The sequence below is a fragment of the Crocodylus siamensis genome, chromosome 3, assembly GCF_052110815.1.
Source record: "Crocodylus siamensis isolate JL-2025a chromosome 3, ASM5211081v1, whole genome shotgun sequence".
Classification (NCBI taxonomy): Eukaryota; Metazoa; Chordata; order Crocodylia; family Crocodylidae; genus Crocodylus; species Crocodylus siamensis.
Genome location: NC_143397.1, coordinates 219,555,383 through 219,572,305, shown reverse-complemented (window position 1 = coordinate 219,572,305; position 16,923 = coordinate 219,555,383). Strand labels below are relative to the sequence as shown.

Below are 16,923 nucleotides of genomic sequence, written 5' to 3'. Positions count from 1 at the left end.
ATATCAGAATCTAAGGAGTTTTGCTGTTGCTGCAACAGTATCAATGGAGATCAGCCAAGCAGCTAACCCACACAGATATAGATGCCACTGCTGGACGGGGAGGTGGGGAGGGGAAAGCAGTCCATGGCTTGGCATTTGAATCTAGCAGCTGCCAAGCAACATGTATTTGTAGTCAGAGTGCTGCTTCCAAGGCTAGAACACTTTCAAGAAGATGAGAACACAAAGGGCAGCAAACTGAAGACCAAGTACAGCGAGGAAATTTCAGTGCAAGAAAAGAATGAAATGATATATAGTTGCCAATTTTCCTTTTAACAGCACTGCTAGAAAACAGATGCCTGCAGAAGCCTAAGCTGTAGACTGAATGAAAAACTGAAGTGATGTTTGTAAATTAAAATGGTAACTTTATTATTAAAATTGTGTTTTAACGGTATGCTGTTAGATGCTTTCACTGGAAAGGAAAACAAGTCAAAATGTGAGTAACGGCAGTAAATGTTGTTACTTTCATCTGTACAGATTAGTTCAAAATTTCAGGGGCAGGGAAGGTTTGGAAGATTGTGGTGGGGAACAATCAATAAAAAGTTTCAAATTCCTCTACATATTATAGGTGATATGAGAAGTAGCAATGTTTAAAAGAAAGGAAATAGCTCACAGAAGACCATAAACATAATTGCTGCTGCTATTAGTAAACAAATTCAATTAATAACATACATAATAATGAATAATTGGTGTAAAGCAATTATCAAATGTTTTTATTTGTTACTAAAGTATTGTGTTGGTTAATAAAGCATTATGTAGCAACTGGAAGTAAAGGGCCTGAAACAATCAGAAGCGAAAAGGTCATTTAAAAGCACTTTAATGTTGATCTGTTTATGAAAAAAAATAGACAACTTGTCCTATGTCTAATGTTTATAGCTATAACTACAGTAGTATTTATTGCACCTTGAAGAAAACTCCATCTACCATAAGTAACATGGGCTTCAAGAAGACTGGATGTCAGACTGTACAAATGAAATATTAGTTTAGGCATGGTAGACTTTATTTTGGCACTTTAACAAATGCTTTATTTTACAGCAGTGGCACAGCATTTGCCAGCAATATTCCTTTCTTGGCACAGTTATTCCAAGCAGTTATTTTACTAATTGAATTTCACTAAATATTGCACAGTAACAGACCTGCTAAACTCGTACCCTGTTTTTAACTGTTGAACATGTATTGCTTTGAAAAAAATGCCAATACGAGTAAATAATGAAAAAGCAATATATTAAAATATCATGGCACAGGATACCTTTAATTTTTCCTAAATGACTACTTAATTTGGGGCAGCAACAGATACAGGTTACACTGTTTTTCTTTTCTTCTTTTTTTTGAACTAGGAGTTTTATTTAAAAGCAATTGATATATACCTGTGAGAAGTAGTATAGTTAAATCTTCTCCCTGAACTATTTTGGAAATTAAGAAATTGAAAAAGAGGAAATTAATAGTCCTGAAGACAAAGCTACTTGTTTGTTAAAAGCATAACTTAGGCAGGCACACCACTTTCGTCTCCACAAGCTATCTGAATTGTAACCCAAAGGCAATTACAATTCTCTTCTATTTGGAATATTTCTGCCTTCTCTTATAAAAATATTCCATTTATCCCAAGGCAGACAAGGTTCTTTGGATGAATCTGATATCTTGTATTAAACCAACTTAAATAGCTGGAGAAAAATTTCTTAGCAAGCTTTTGGGTTTAAAAACCCTTCATCAGGGTTTATCTCAATTCTTCTGTTGGTAGAATCAAAACAAGGTTCTTCAAAAGTTATAGTAAAACAATGAATAAAGAACCGATATACATAATAAATGAAATTGTGTACTCCTCTGAATTTTACAGTACTGAAAGTAACTTTTGCATAAAGTACACGTCTGTGTCAATACTGCCATTAAGTATAATGCAAAGGTTGAAACGCTCATAATTCATACACCAGATGCTAAGCTTGCTTCCAGACAATGAAATATTACGGGTTTTCCTGTCACTTTTGCAAAACTGTTCCAAGCAGCAGCCTCATCAATAAGCTTTTTTTGGTCTTTGGGTCCCAACAGTATTTTCCAAGATCTAAGGAGACATAATTTGTGACATTAAACATAACCAAAAAGACATAAAATGAAAAATGTACAAAAGTATATCACAATGAAATTTTCAGTATTAGGCCACATGATTTATTCAGTAGTGTTTATGTTCCCAAATTACAATTTATGTCTATCCATGTAAGACTACAAAAGTTACCATTAGAATTGTCTGTGCTTATAAAATACCAACATTTTCTTTTACTGTTATATACTCATTAACACCAGTCTGCGACAAGTTACATATAATCATAGGCACTTCAAAGGCTTTAAAAGACGTTTACAACTTAAATGCATTTTTAAGAACAAAAATTTAAACCCCTACTTGTACCTTCAAATTGCAAGAAATTAACAAATACAGTGGCCATAGAAATCTGCAGCAATTTCTCAGAATACTGTTAAGAGTCTTTGGGTTTGCTTAGATTTGTCAGTAGCTTACTCCAAATCTTCCTTAAATAAGATTTGTTTAGTAAGGATACGACTAGACAGTTTGTAATTGTATTCCAATTTTACACATTAATTTGCTGTTACAAATCTCACAGAAGCTACAGGTACATTGAGAAACAATGCAAAGTGTAAAATTGATATTCTGACACTTAAATTTATACGAAGTGGAGGTTAAAGTTTACATAGCTGAAAAATTACACTTACACTATAAGGTACCGTTATCTGAATTATCTGAAGACAAATTGCACCATGACAACTACAAAAAGGCATATTTTTTGGAAACAGATAAATTAATGAAATAAAAACTAACTTGTAAGATCAATCCGAGACATGCTGACAAAAATTAAACAACTTTCATTGAACCATAGGATAAAACAATCATTTTCATCATCTTATATTTATGCATAAAGTTTTAAAAATGATTCAGTGAACATCAATGGTTTTATAAAATAATGCTTTGCCACTGTTATTCACAGAACACTGCAAATGTTAAGTCTTAATTTTACATTTTTAAAGGAATACATGAAAAGTTTTAAATACAATGGGATTTTTATCATAAAGGTGCCATAATGGCTCTTTAATGAAAAAGATCTTCATTATTCTATGCAAAAGCTTTATTTAAAAAAGTTCAGTGATCTCATAAATAGAGACACTAAATAGGAATTTTATGCATAAAATTCCTTAGTAGGTGCCTTTTGATAGGCAGCACTGGATGGTTTACGTTCACCGAGGTCATAGCTGCCTTCGTCCTTCTTCCTCATGCGATATACCAACAGCAAGATGAGGAAAATTGCAAAGAGAAACCCAATAACTCCACCAGCAATAACAGCTGAAACAAAATGAACAACAGTTCACAATATGCCAAAATAAGATGAATAGCTCCAAATTTATTTTCCATTGCCCAAAATAAATTATTTACTATTTATTTATAATTAAAACAAACTGAATCAAATTAAGCAAATTAAATAAGTTCCTAAAATAGCCCTGTTTAAATTATCTGACTGTCAGCATGACAATATGGTCCATAGTTCTAAAGATGCTCAGTAGCATAAAACTCTTTTAAATTAATAATGCTCTTAGAACAATCACAAAGGTGGTTGTATATAAACACTAAAACCTCAGGTGCTTTCACATTTCCATTTAAAAGAGGGATGTAATCTTTTCTACATTAAAAATTGCTATTCAGTTTCACTAAGGAGAATACAGATTACAGTGGGCCTCATAAGGACACTTCAGGATAAGAAGTGGTAATAATAGTTTGTCCCAGGACAGTGCAAAATGTATTTGAATGGCTGTCTCATTGCATTAACGGCAGAAGAGTGGCAGTGCATTTAGCTGCCCACTAAACCCCAACTGAAAGGGCAATGTATACATATGCCAATCCCAGGACTTCTGTGTTGCAGGACAAATGCAGGCACAATTTGTCCCAGGACAAATGCAACATCTGTTCCTAGCCCTTGAGTCTATTGATCTGTGATGCAAAACTAAAATTATTTTATGGCTTGAGCAAATGTTTGTGGTTCAAATGCCAACACCCTTTTTTGTGGCATGAAGTATAAATAATCACAATTCTAGGCCCACTTTATATGCCAAGTGTCAACCAGTTGGAGGTTACCATGAGCAGAAGACACTGAAACAACTAGAGACATTCTGCTATGTGTATTAGTGTGGTAAGTGCAATTCCATTCCATCCCACTTCAATCCCTGAGAAAAACATCAGTACAAGCAAAGGTGTGTAGATCTTGCTCTGGTTCGCTGCTTTTTGTGACTTAATCCTAAGGCTAAGGTGGAAGCATGTTACAAACCTAGAAGCGATTACACCTTTTCCAAGATGCAAGGAGGATGGAATATGATTTTACTTAGGCATCTAGCATGGGGAACAAGAATTTGCTCAAGGTTAATTACCACACATGGAGCTAACAAGCTATTAAACAAACAACGCCCCCCCCCCCCAGTGAAAGTTGCAACTTTCTTTATGGCAGTATTTCCCTTTGTGTCCCACACAGCATTTCCCAGACTGAGTCTGCAAGAAACAGGGATGAAGTAGGTATAGATCTTTGCCCAGCAAGTATCTTGGGGGGTCATTTGAAAGCAAGTTTGAATTGCAACTTTCTGACTGACTGAGTTTGGGAAGCCAACAATATTCAGGAAGCAGTATTCAACTTTAGGAAGACAATACATTGCAAATAAATCAGCAAAAAAAGCTTGGGTCTTGATTACAGAACTCTGGAATAGTCCCATCTAATTCTCCTCAGGAAAATGTGGCTGCTCTGTAGGTACTTGTGATGCTCAGGAGGAAATATGAATTTTGACATCTATAATTATTCTGCATGTAACATCTCTATACTGTCTATAGGTTTTCCTGTAAACATGTTAAGAATGGGATTGACCTGTTGGCTCCTTACCTGCTAGTACTTCTGTTCTCTGAAAAAGGTTTTCTGAGTGCTTCTCGGTAAATACATCAGTGTCATCACTTAGTTCATCCTTAGTTTTAGATTTCGTCTCAGGCATTTTCTCTTTGTCAATTTCTTCAGGTGACTACGGTAAGAAAAGAAATTAAAAAGTAAAGCTCATATTACACAAGGGAAGTGTGATATGTCACTCCTTTCATACTGGCACCACAAAATTGTAACTCAATTTGCATGCGTCAAAACACAAAGAATGTAATGTTTTAATAATAGGGAAGTATGGTAAACACTGTAAATCAATACAACTGTCATCACATTGAAGGCAGTTCAGGCTTATGTCAACATGTGCACACATTAAAGTGCATTAACACTGTGTGCATGAACTGATGTGGGAGAGGTAGTCCCAGGTCAGTTCATACTCAGCGTTAATGTGCCTTAATGAGTCTTCATGTGCTTTAATACGTTTTAGCTACTTGTGCCTAAATTTGATACCTGCTTTTGCAAGTATCAAATTTACCCATAAATAGCCTACAATTTTCATTTTTAAGGTGCATCAAAGACACAAACGTGTAGACAGGCACCTTTAATGTGCCTTAAATTGAGATTTAGCATCTTAAATCAGAACATGTAAAAACACCCTCCATGTAGTCATTTAAAATGCTACCTCTGTCTGGAGGCCACATCCCTGGAAGGGAGGCACTCTTAATTAGCTTTGATTCAACTCAAATCGTTTTGATTCAGCAATGGCCTTCCCCTTACTAGGTTAATCTGATGGAACCAATTTTAAAAAAAGCAAATAAGCAGTTGTGCTAAGCACACAGTTAGGAAGGATAACTAATCCTAGGAAAGGCAGAATGAAGTCAATGAGGCCTCATTAAGGTGGCTGTGGATTCACCAACATTACAGATTTTCACTGCAAGATAGGATGAGGCATCCAAGCAGGTTTTACAAAAAGCTAGGCTGAATATTCTGCAGTGCTATGTGAAGAGACGCATTCACTCAAGAAGGCCTCACTTTAACAGTATTCTATCAATAAGAAATTGGTTGACGCCTGATATTTACTGGTGCAGCTAACTGTTGCTCCCAGGAACCATCCCCATTTCATTTACTGACAAGGGTGCAAAATAACCTTTCCCTGAGGTTTAACAGCCAGTTTGCTGCTGTTGTGAGATTGTACCTATATGCCTACTATTTTAGGTTAGCTGACTCTCTGTTTTACATTTCTACACTAATTAAGGTGTAGTTTAAGTTGTCACCTCCAAGGCCTTTGGAGCTCTGCCTCTTCTCTTCTCTGCTTGTCTCATAAAATAGTATTAACACAGGAAGAGGATTATACACAGCAGCACACAACACAAACTTCATTTTGTGTATAGAAATTTAACTGCTTATTTTGTTGTCTGCCTAAAAGCTTCATGCTTTTGTCAAACAAATTAAAACCAGACAATAAAAGATACACGTTAACCTATTTAAGATGGTATCTAGTCCAGTACTTTCAAATGCCAGGATTATTTAATAGTAATAAGTGATCAGGTTTGCTTTTCTAAAAGAAACGTCAGCTTCTGCTCATATTTTACTAGACATAGCATACAATATCAACAATAAAAATTCAGCACTCATCCCTATTAAAATGGTTCTGTGCACTTGCATTTTTAATACAATTCTATTTGATTTCTATATGAGGAAGTAAGATATAGGGTAATGATGTTTAGTTTTCATGAAAATTGAATGGCCTTCACAACTACAGTGAAAAATGCTCTAAAGTCACCAGTAACCAACTGACACACTCTGAAAATGGACCAATTGATAGAGGGGAAACTGCTTTCCAAAGCAAACTTTTACCATGAGTGAGTTAAGGTGGGCATCCAAAAATCACTTATCAGACCACCACAGTTGTTTCTACAGGCAAAGTAGGAGTATAACACAGGCAGCAGTAGCATACACATCCCCATAGTGCCCTGCTGACATGCCTCCAACCTAAGAGGCTTGTAAGTATGAAGGGGAATTCTCTCCATAACCATGCAATCCTTAAATCTATATTTTTAGAAATATAATGAAGGCACACAACCTTGAGTTTTAGCAGAAAGCTTACCCCGGACACAGAAGGGCAAGACAGAAGAACAAATGGTTAAAACTGTATGTTCTTTATGTTCACCTATACCTATGTGTTACTGAGAAGTTGTGTTCTCTTGTCCTTGATGATCTTCTTTATCATGAAATCCAAAAGTTAACATATAAGCTGCCTACACAGAATGTTGAAACACCTCAATATCACTTGAGAAATTTTAGTATTTTTTTTCAAATGGTGATAAATTTCTAGCTAGAGCAATCAGTTAAGTATATTTTTAAGTCATCATTAAAGTATACAGAACTATATTTTTAGAACCATCTAAAAAGTACTGCTGTGCTGCACTGCTTACAAACTGTTCACAAACCTTTGTTTGTGCAGGTATCTTGGTCTGTGTTTTCAGTGTGGTTGTCTCAGCTTTAGGTGCATCACTAGTTGTTATCTTTGGAAGTGTTCTAGATGTTGTCATCACCGTATTGTCTTCATCTTCAGCTCCTAAAACAAAACAATACTAAGACTTTCTCTTCACAATATTTACCCATACATATTTTATCTCGACTGAAGCAGAGATCTTACCAAAAATGGACAAAAAAATTCTTTACTTCTCCCTGTTCATAACAACCTTGTTTTGCCTCCAAACATTTGAAAACAATCCATTGTAGTTAACAAAAATGTTTCTGCTACCCTCTCTGTCAGTCACCAGGTCTTTAATCTGTACGGTTAATGGCAGCTCAGTTCAAAACACATTTTTTTTCTTTCAGAAGAATGAATAAAGGGATGCTTCCAACATCCTTTGGAATGAGATACTGGACAGAATTCTAACATTTTTTGTAATGTTAGAAGGAGCGAGACAGATGGCTAATCTTCTCCTACACTCTACTGAAGCAAGAGTGGGGGGGGGGAAACAAAACATTTTTGGACCATCTCACACAGTACTCTTAATTGAAGGACACTGTGCTACTCTTGAAGGATTTCAGGTACTCAGAAATCTACTGGGTAAATACAATAAATACAAATGCACATAAGGAAGTCCCGAGTTACACAACATACAACTTTTGAGTCTCAAATTGGAAGTTTTTGTTTGGGTGGTTGTTGTTTTGCTTGTTTTTTTAAGGAGAAGGAATAGAAACTGACTGAATAAGAAAGTAATAAAATTTGGAATGCCAGACCTATAACTGCTTGGGTTTGGTATTATATGAAGTAGGTTCACAAAACACTAAGATTAATTTGGAAGAATTAAAAAAAAAAAAGAACCTTTATTTTTTAATTCATTACATTTAAATCTACTAGTGTGGAAAAACACTAAGAAATGCTTAGAGACACTGTAAGTAAGATACAAACAAACCCTCTAGAAAAGATGGCTGATCATATTGTGGATACACAAGAGACTGCTCAAAGACTAAAAAAAAAATCCTATTCAGAAGCAGAAGACTAGAATGGTGGCCTTTAGCAAAATGTATCCATGCTTATGTGAAAACCTTTCTTTGAGTAACAAGGTTCATAGATCTGTTACATGTATTTTAACCTGCTTGTAGCTTGGGAGCAGAAACAAACCTGTCAATTACTGGCAATGCCTGAATTCCCCCCCAGAAAAAATGTACTACTCTCCAAAATTAAAGATGACATTAAATATGTTTTTGGGGGAAGGGAGAGGGGGAGGAATAGGAGAATGTCTTATTGTGAAGTATGGTTAATTCCACATAACAAGCAGCACAAATCCTTCAGTGTCAACTACCATCTCTATTCTGGTTGATTCAGATCCTAGGGTAAGAGGAAGCAGATTGTATACCTTGTTTATTCAATGAGGGGGAAATTTTCAGAAACACAGATATATTTTCCTATACTTCATGCTAGAGGTCCACAAAGCAGAATGCAACCTTTATGGCTGCCCAGCATAAGAATCGAATTCATCCTTTAAATATGGGCATCCAAGACAAGGCAAAAGTTTCTTATGTAGTATGTCTTCCATTTTCTCCTGGGGACTACAATGTGAAGATTTCTGCCAAAGAAAGAGAATAACACTAGCTAAGGACGCTATCTGCAGCATTTGGTAATTGGCAATTCACTGACAAACTAGGAGGGCATTTCCATTCACTGCCAAAGTAGGAGGTGGAATCTGACTGGGATATGCCCAGTTCTACTCCATATTTTCATTAACAAGGTGGATGATGGAATGCAGTATGCTTAAAAATCCAACAATGACATCAATCTTGAGGAATTTGCAAACACTGTGGAAGACAGGACTACAAATCAAAATGATGTTGATAAATTGGAGGAATGGCCCAAAATCAACAAGATAAAATTAAATAATGTCAAATGACAAACTGCTGCCATTAGGGAAGAAAAATAAAATGTATACAAAATAAGTTGCCAAGCAGCAGTAAAGCAGAAAAGGATCTGGAGGCTATGCTGAATCACAAACTAAGTAAGAGCACAAAATGAAATGCTGCTTCTAAAAGGCAAATTATGGAGTGAATTAACAGGAGTGTTGTATGTAAGGCACGGGAGAGAGAGTCTGCTTAGCTCAGTGAAGTCTTGGCTGAAGTCCTCTGCCTAGTTTGGCCATCACACTCTGAAAAAGGGGAGAAACAGGAAAGAGTCCAGAGGAGACCAACAAGAGTAAGAACTTTGGAAAACATGACTTATGAGTAAAGATTAAAAGACCTGGGCTTGTTTAAACTAGGAGGAAAAAATTACCTCACTTCTTCCAATACATAAAATATTGCTATAAATTAGAGAGCAGTGATCAATTGTTCTCCTCTTCCCCATGGACCAGGAAGAAAATTAATTAGCTTATTTTATACCCAAGAAGATTTAAGTTGGATAGTAAGAAAAACTGTTTTGTTTTGTTTTGTTTTTTCTAACTGTAAGACTAGGGAAACACCCATGCTTCTCTCCAATTTTGAGTCTAGAAATGGAAAGTGAGCAGGTTGCATCTTTCCAAACTGAAGTGGATAGATGATTTCAAACATTCTGTGACCTTTTCATGGTTGCTGAGTCTGGTAATGGGACAAAGCTGTTCCTGCAATTCTTGCACAGCTCCATCTGCACAATGTCCAGTGACTTCTTGTGATCAAAGTTACAAGAAACCTTTGTCCTTCCAAGCTGGGAGAGTCTGATACTACTCAGGGGTATAACTTCAGTTAGGTCTGACTGAGCAGAAGGCAACTAGTGAACCTATAGTTGTTCTAGTTACCACTTGCCAAGAAATATTTTTTCATGTTGCACTGAACAGATAATCTTCTTCCCAATAAGCTTGAAGCCTCAGCTTTCTATAAAGCCTGTTGGCTACTTGCCTTACCATAAATGTGCTTCAAGATGTATTTACCACATATATTCCACTCTTGGTGTGCATGCATCTGATGCATTTCAAATCAGAATATTTTGGTGGTAGCATGTGGGGACCACACAGAGGCCCTGAACATTCTAGTGCTCCAAACTGGGGCATGAAAGGTGGAGTTTGGAGCACTCCTTTGCTAATGCAGAATTCAAATGTTAAAGACTCCATTGAAGTGTGCAGGAAAGACAGGTCACAAGCTATCTAGTCCCATATGAACATAAAGATCATGTTCTGAGAACATACAAAATTTGCAGCTTGCCTCCCCAGTATGTGTGTGACTTGTAAATGAAAGATGGTAAACTGGTATATGAGGATTAATGACAATCTTAGCCCCCAAAAAATGATCCTATGGGTGACCTTATCTTTTTGGAAAATCATACATGGAGGAGCTCAATTTCCCCAATTATTCTATCTGATGGTTGAAAACAATGTTTTTATCAATTACCAGTTGTCAAGAACTCAAAGCTATGGGGTGGAAGAAAAGGGTGGCTCCTTAAGTCCACCAGATTTGCATTAAGGCCTCATTAACTGGGGAAACATATGCACAAAGTGCCTTAAGAATCTGATCACTTTGGGGGGAATGCAGCAAAGAAAAATCTGTCTCTCTGGAGATGGGGTTAGTATGCTAATATAGTTACTGAGTGCACCCAAATGGAACTAAGAACTGAGCTCTTTACCGTCTGCAAGCAATCAGAAATAATTGGGATTGGTGTGTCCATAGAATATAACTAACATTTTTCCACCCCTCCTGAGAACTTGTTCCACTGGGCAGCCTAAAGAAATCCTTCCTACTAAAGATTAAAATGTTTTGAATGTTAAAAATAATAGGACCTTTCTATGTTCATCATCCAGCCAGCTTTCAGGCTCTGAGGTAAAGGAACATCTAGAGTAAGATGTTTTCATTCTTCCCAAGTAGGGACCAGAATAACCACCTCCCTGCTGGGCCCCCCTCGGGCCCCGGGGGAGGCACACCTGGGCCACGGGTTAGTGAGAATTTAGTTAGGGAGCTTCTGGAGGGGTTGGACGTATTCAAGTCAGCCGGCCCGGATGATCTCCACCCTAGAGTTCTAAAGGAACTGGCCGAGGTCATTGCAAGTCCCCTGGCACAGCTTTACGAGCACTCGTGGTGCTCTGGTGAGGTACCGGAGGACTGGAAGAGGGCCAACATGGTCCCCATCTTCAAAAAAGGCAGGAAGGAGGACCCGGGAAACTATAGGCCGGTTAATCTTACCTTGATCCTAGGCAGCTGTTTGAGAAAATTATGCTGGCACACATCCAGGAGGGGCCAGCAGGGGACTGCATGCTTAGGGGTAACCAACATGGGTTCATCAGTGGCAGGTCCCGTCAGACCAACCTGGTGGCCTTTTACGATCAGATCACCAGATCATTAGATGCAGGGGTAGCAGTGGATATAGTCTTCTTGGACTTCCGGAAAGCTTTCGACACTGTCTCTCACCCCGTTCTCATTAAGAAACTGGGGGGCTGTGGTGTAGACACCCACACAGTCAAATGGGTCGCCAACTGGCTGGAGGGCCGCACCCAGAGGGTGGTAGTGGATGGGTCCTTCTCAACCTGGAAGGACGTGGGCAGTGGGGTTCCGCAGGGCCCGGTCCTTGGGCCCGCACTGTTCAACATCTTCGTCAGTGATTTGGATGAGGGGGTAAAAAGCACCCTGTTCAAATTTGCTGATGACACTAAGATGTGGGGGGACGTGGGCACACTGGAAGGATGCAACAGGCTACGATCAGACCGAGACAGGTTAGAAGGGTGGGCGGATGAGAATAGGATGGAATTCAACACAGACAAGTGGAAGGTGATGCACCTCGGGAGGAACAACCAGCACCATACCTACAGGTTAGGTAACTCCCCTCTTGTCAGCACGAAGGCAGAAAAGGATCTTGGGGTCATAACTGATGCCAAGATGAACATGGGCCAGCAGTGTGGGGAGGCAGTTAGGAAGGCCAACTGCACCTTGTCATGCATCCACAGATGCATCTCGAGCAGGTCCAAAGGGGTGATCCTCTCCCTCTATGCAGCACTGGTCAGGCCGCAGTTGGAGTACTGCGTCCAGTTCTGGGCACCACACTTCAAGAGGGATGTTGACAGCATGGAGAGGGTCCAGAGGAGGGCCACTCGTATGATCAGGGGACAACAGGGCAGGCCCTGTGAGGAGAGGCTACGGGACCTGAACCTGTTCAGCCTCCAAAAGAGAAGGCTGAGGGGGGGATCTTGTGGCCTGTTATAAACTAGTCGGGGGGGGAGGGGGGGGGGATCAGCAGGCACTGGGGGAGTCACTGTTCCCCCGAGCACCGCCAGGAATGACCAGGAATAACGGTCACAAGCTGGCAGAGGGTAGGTTTAGGTTAGATATCAGGAGGCGCTACTTCACGGTCAGAGCGGCTAGGGTCTGGAACCAACTTCCAAGAGAAGTGGTGCAGGCTCCTACCCTGGGGGTGTTTAAGAGGAGGTTAGATGAACATCTTGCTGGGGTCATTTGACCCCAGTACTCTTTCCTGCCATGGCAGGGGGTCAGACTAGATGATCTGCTCAGGTCCCTTCCGACCCTAGAAACTATGAAACTATTGCTTTTGGAGATCAAGTCTTATCCATGTAGAATACGTTCTGGAGAGCAAGCAGAGAAGAACTAGAGATTTGGTTACAAAATACTTTGCCATGCAGATCCTACCATAACTGTGGCCAACTCCTGCCTAGTCCTCTTTGATAACCTTGGTCTGATAGGGGTAAGATGGTAAGTGTATATCACCCTTGGAAATCCATGGGACTATATCTGATAGACACTACACTGGGTTCCCTCTTTTGGAGCAGAATGTGGCTTGTGTTTTGTTCCTGTCTGTCACAAAGCTGTCTGCAAACACAACTACTTTTTTTTTTTTTTTTTTAATAATGGACACCGATACACTCATGGTCCAGGGGGGAAAAAAAATCTCTTTAGAGTATTTGGAAGAACAGTGGTGCTCAATCTTTTTGCCCAGTGGGCTGGATGGGCAATGCCTGATCCATCCTTGGGCCAGATCTGGCTGGTGGTCCTGATCCAGGGCCCAGGATGGGTACAGCAGGATCCCATCTCAATGTGCACCCAAATGGAACCAACTAAGTTCACCCAAGAGGATTGGGGAAGGAGGGAACTGGCCCCAATCCAGCCATGCAGGGGGGAATGGGGCTTAGCCCATTCCCAACCTGGCCCTGTGGGAGGCATAGGAAGTATGACCCTGCCCCATGGGGAGAAGGCATGGCCTGGTCCCAACCTGACCATGACAAGGGAAAGAGCCATGGCCTGGGCCCAATGTGGCAGTGCAGGGCAAGGGGGCATGGCCTGGCTCCAACCTGCAGTGAAAGGCTTGGGAATTTGGAAGCAGGGGAGGCTGGTTGTATTAACTGCTACTATTCCCATCATCAAATTTTCTGACCTGTGAGAAGCCCTGTTGGGCTGGATGCCACAGCTCCACAGGCCATATTTGGCAATGGGCCAGAGGTCGAGCACCCTTGTGCAAGGACATTAAGGGGTGTCTATGTAATATTGTGGGCAACCAGATGTTATATGCACCAGTTCTTGGATGAAATCAGTTCTAAGAACAGGATGGGTGTACCCATGGGAAGGGAAATTAATCAACCCTTCTCTTTCTGTCTGAACAAATTTAAAACTAGTGTTGCCTACCCAAGCTCCCCATCTCTGAATCGAGGCATTGGTTACCAGAATCTGTCAGGGAGGACAAGAAGAATGGCACCATTAAGCGGGATCCTTCCATCAATTCAGTGAGGGAAGGGCTGTGGGGGAAAGTTGCATTGATATGCATGCATCCATCTTCGCACTTACCCAGCACACAATGGAAACGCATGTTCAAAGCTAAAGGATAGATCCTGAGGTCTCTTACCTGTCCTCTTTGAGGTTTGCCTCAAATCAATATTTGTGTCTGACAGATAGTTCAATAGGGACTGCTAGAGAAGTGCTTTTGGGACCTCTTTTGTAACCCTTCAACAGGGGTTTTTGTAGGAGCCCATACTGGTCTCAAATCCTCTCTTTGAAATGATGTGCATAAAGCCATTACCTCAGCTAAGGATGGCAAGGCAAGACAGGGATGATAGTCACCCTCTGGCAATCCTCCAGTGAACTCAATTCCATGAATAATTATCTAAATAACAGAAGCCTTTTGTTAGGAAAGAGGAGGAACGAAGGAGAAGAGGACAGTCTAACGTGAGGAAAACTACATGGGTTCCAACAGGGCCATAAGGATTTGTTTCTATAAAGGAATGTGAAGGTCAAGGTAAAGGGTATCAAGCAGTGTACCTATCTCCATAAGCCCCAGCATGAAGCATATAGGTGATCCTTGATTCCATAGGCAGTTTACAGCTTCCATACATCCCTTGTTAAGTACGCAGGAGATTGCTTCTCTACAATTGTTTTAATAAGATGATAAAACCCCTCCTCATTCAAGTGATTTGCTACTCTTAGTGTCCAAGAAGGCTCTACAATATGGTTTTTAAAATCAACACTAAAGATGAGCTGAGCTTGGTAACATCAACGCACTAGTAACCGCTGTAGCAAATGAAGTTTTCAGCACCTAGGACAGCAGCAGGGACAGACTACACTGAAATGATGCCCCATTGGTACCATCATGATCTTGGCACCAGGAAGAACTGTACCAAAGTGTTTTGGGGATTGATGATGCCAGTGCTGAGACACGTGGCTCCAAGTGAGATGAAGGTAGCAGAGACTCAGGCAGGTAGGAGGAAGGGTATTCACATGAGCCAGATGACTCTATACCTTCTAGAAGTCTCAGCCTGGGATAGATTAGGGATTATTGGATGAAAAAAGGCTGAAGCTGTCATAGAGGTGGGAACAGGGTATGTGGTGGGGGAAGGGGAATAAGTGGGCTTCAGGTTCCCATGTCTATTTTGTAAGTGGCAGTGTTCATGTTGTCAGTCCACCTGTGACCCATGGGGATGTGAGAAAAAAGGAGAAGTACCTAAACTGCACCCAGAAAGCTTGGCAGTTGGTTCAGGCTACAGACATAGTCCTTCTGGAAGGCCATCCTGTTGGCTTTCACTTCCCTTGAAAAGATCCCTGTCCAATCCTGCCTGGTTCCTTTTTCCAGTCAGGACAGAGGGGCTGATACAATCCTGCTAGCCTGGGTTGCATCTTCTCCAACAGAGATAGTTTCTGCAGCTCTGTTGGGGGAGAGGGCCTGAGGCCAGCTAGACTGGAAACTGCATCCTTTCTGGAGATGCAAACTCCCTGCCTACTATAAGAAAGGAGAAAATATTTTAGCTTCTCTTAAGCCTGCAGGGACACCAGACACAGCAAACATTACAGCAGTGGAGACAGACCTGCTGGGACAAAAATGAAAAATATAGCCTTGGGATACAGGTGGAAATTAGACAAAAATAAGTCAACTGAACCATCAGCTTAATTGAAATAAAGTTAGGAATTTATCTCAGATAACTCAGTAGCAAGAAGTTCTGGCCACTAGGAAGGCATAGAAAGCCTGGAGGGAACTCCAGCGGGTGGGGTATTCTGCTACTTGGTGCCAGTGACTGACAGGCCCAGTTCTATCCCCAAGATATAAACAGGCTTAAAATACATTGCAAGGGGTCATTGATCCTTGACAAAAAAAATCCAAATAAGAATACACAAACAATTATTGCTCACAGGGAAAAGGAGAAAAGACTCATGCTAATGAAAATTTTAAAACCCCCAAGTCAAGCTCCTATATACTATATTTACTCTAGTATAAAGATGACCCTGACTATAAGATGACCCCCCAATACATAGATTCTATATATGGAAATGTTATTAATTTGTTGTAATTTTTCAGGTATAGAATTTAAGTAGTGGAAGACTGTCTGGATTCTCCCTCCCCACTGCTACAGCAGGAAAAGCAGAGGCTGGGGAGGCAGAGGGAACAGGTGGCCCTCTTACCCTCTGTCCTGCCCACTTCCTCCTTCTGCAGCCTTCTTGCCCCCCTCCCCCACCCCCGCACATACATTTCCCCACCCTCAGGTCCCTATGGCCTCTGTCTCTATTTTTATCTTAAAAATAAAAAACAAATCTGATTCAATCAAAAAAAATTAAATAAAAAATCTGATTTTATTTTTTTTTAATTGTTTCTTTTCATTTACCCTGTATAGGACTTATTTTGGGAACTGGTTGTCAGACATCCTTATGGCATGTCCTGTCCAAGAAAGCTGGTGCCACATAAATATGACTTCAATGATTGTGGTATTTGTTTGAGCCAGAAAACTAACATTTTTTTTTTTTTAACCTCAAACTGATATGGAGGATTTTCCAAAGACATTGCTGATGGTAACATTCCAAGGTTTTCAGGTGTTTATGATATGTCAACAAGGTTTCACACCCACATAGCACAGCAGGGATGACAAAAGCTTGGTAGATGAGAAAGTTTGGTTTGGATCCTGATGTTATGACTGAAGACCCAATTGTGGAGACATCAAAAGGCAGTACTGGCAGATTTTATTCTGTGTTGAGTATCATCATTTGTATTTACTTTTTGGGAAAAGTGACTAACAAGGTAGGGGAAATG

At 40.1% G+C, this 16,923-nt stretch overlaps 1 protein-coding gene across 1 annotated transcript in view; it reads right to left on the bottom strand.

Annotated features, from left to right (window-relative positions):
• Positions 1-1,014: 1,014 nt before the first annotated feature.
• Positions 1,015-16,923, bottom strand: part of SDC2 (syndecan 2) — a 106,147-nt gene continuing 90,238 nt past the window's right edge. Inside the window, exons 3-5 of the mRNA XM_090040393.1 lie at positions 7,391-7,518; positions 4,956-5,088; positions 1,015-3,379 (exon numbers count right to left, since the gene is read on the bottom strand). Of these exons, the coding sequence (XP_089896519.1) occupies positions 3,216-3,379; positions 4,956-5,088; positions 7,391-7,518 (425 nt within the window). The 3' untranslated portion in view covers positions 1,015-3,215. The remainder of the gene's footprint in view (positions 3,380-4,955; positions 5,089-7,390; positions 7,519-16,923) is intronic.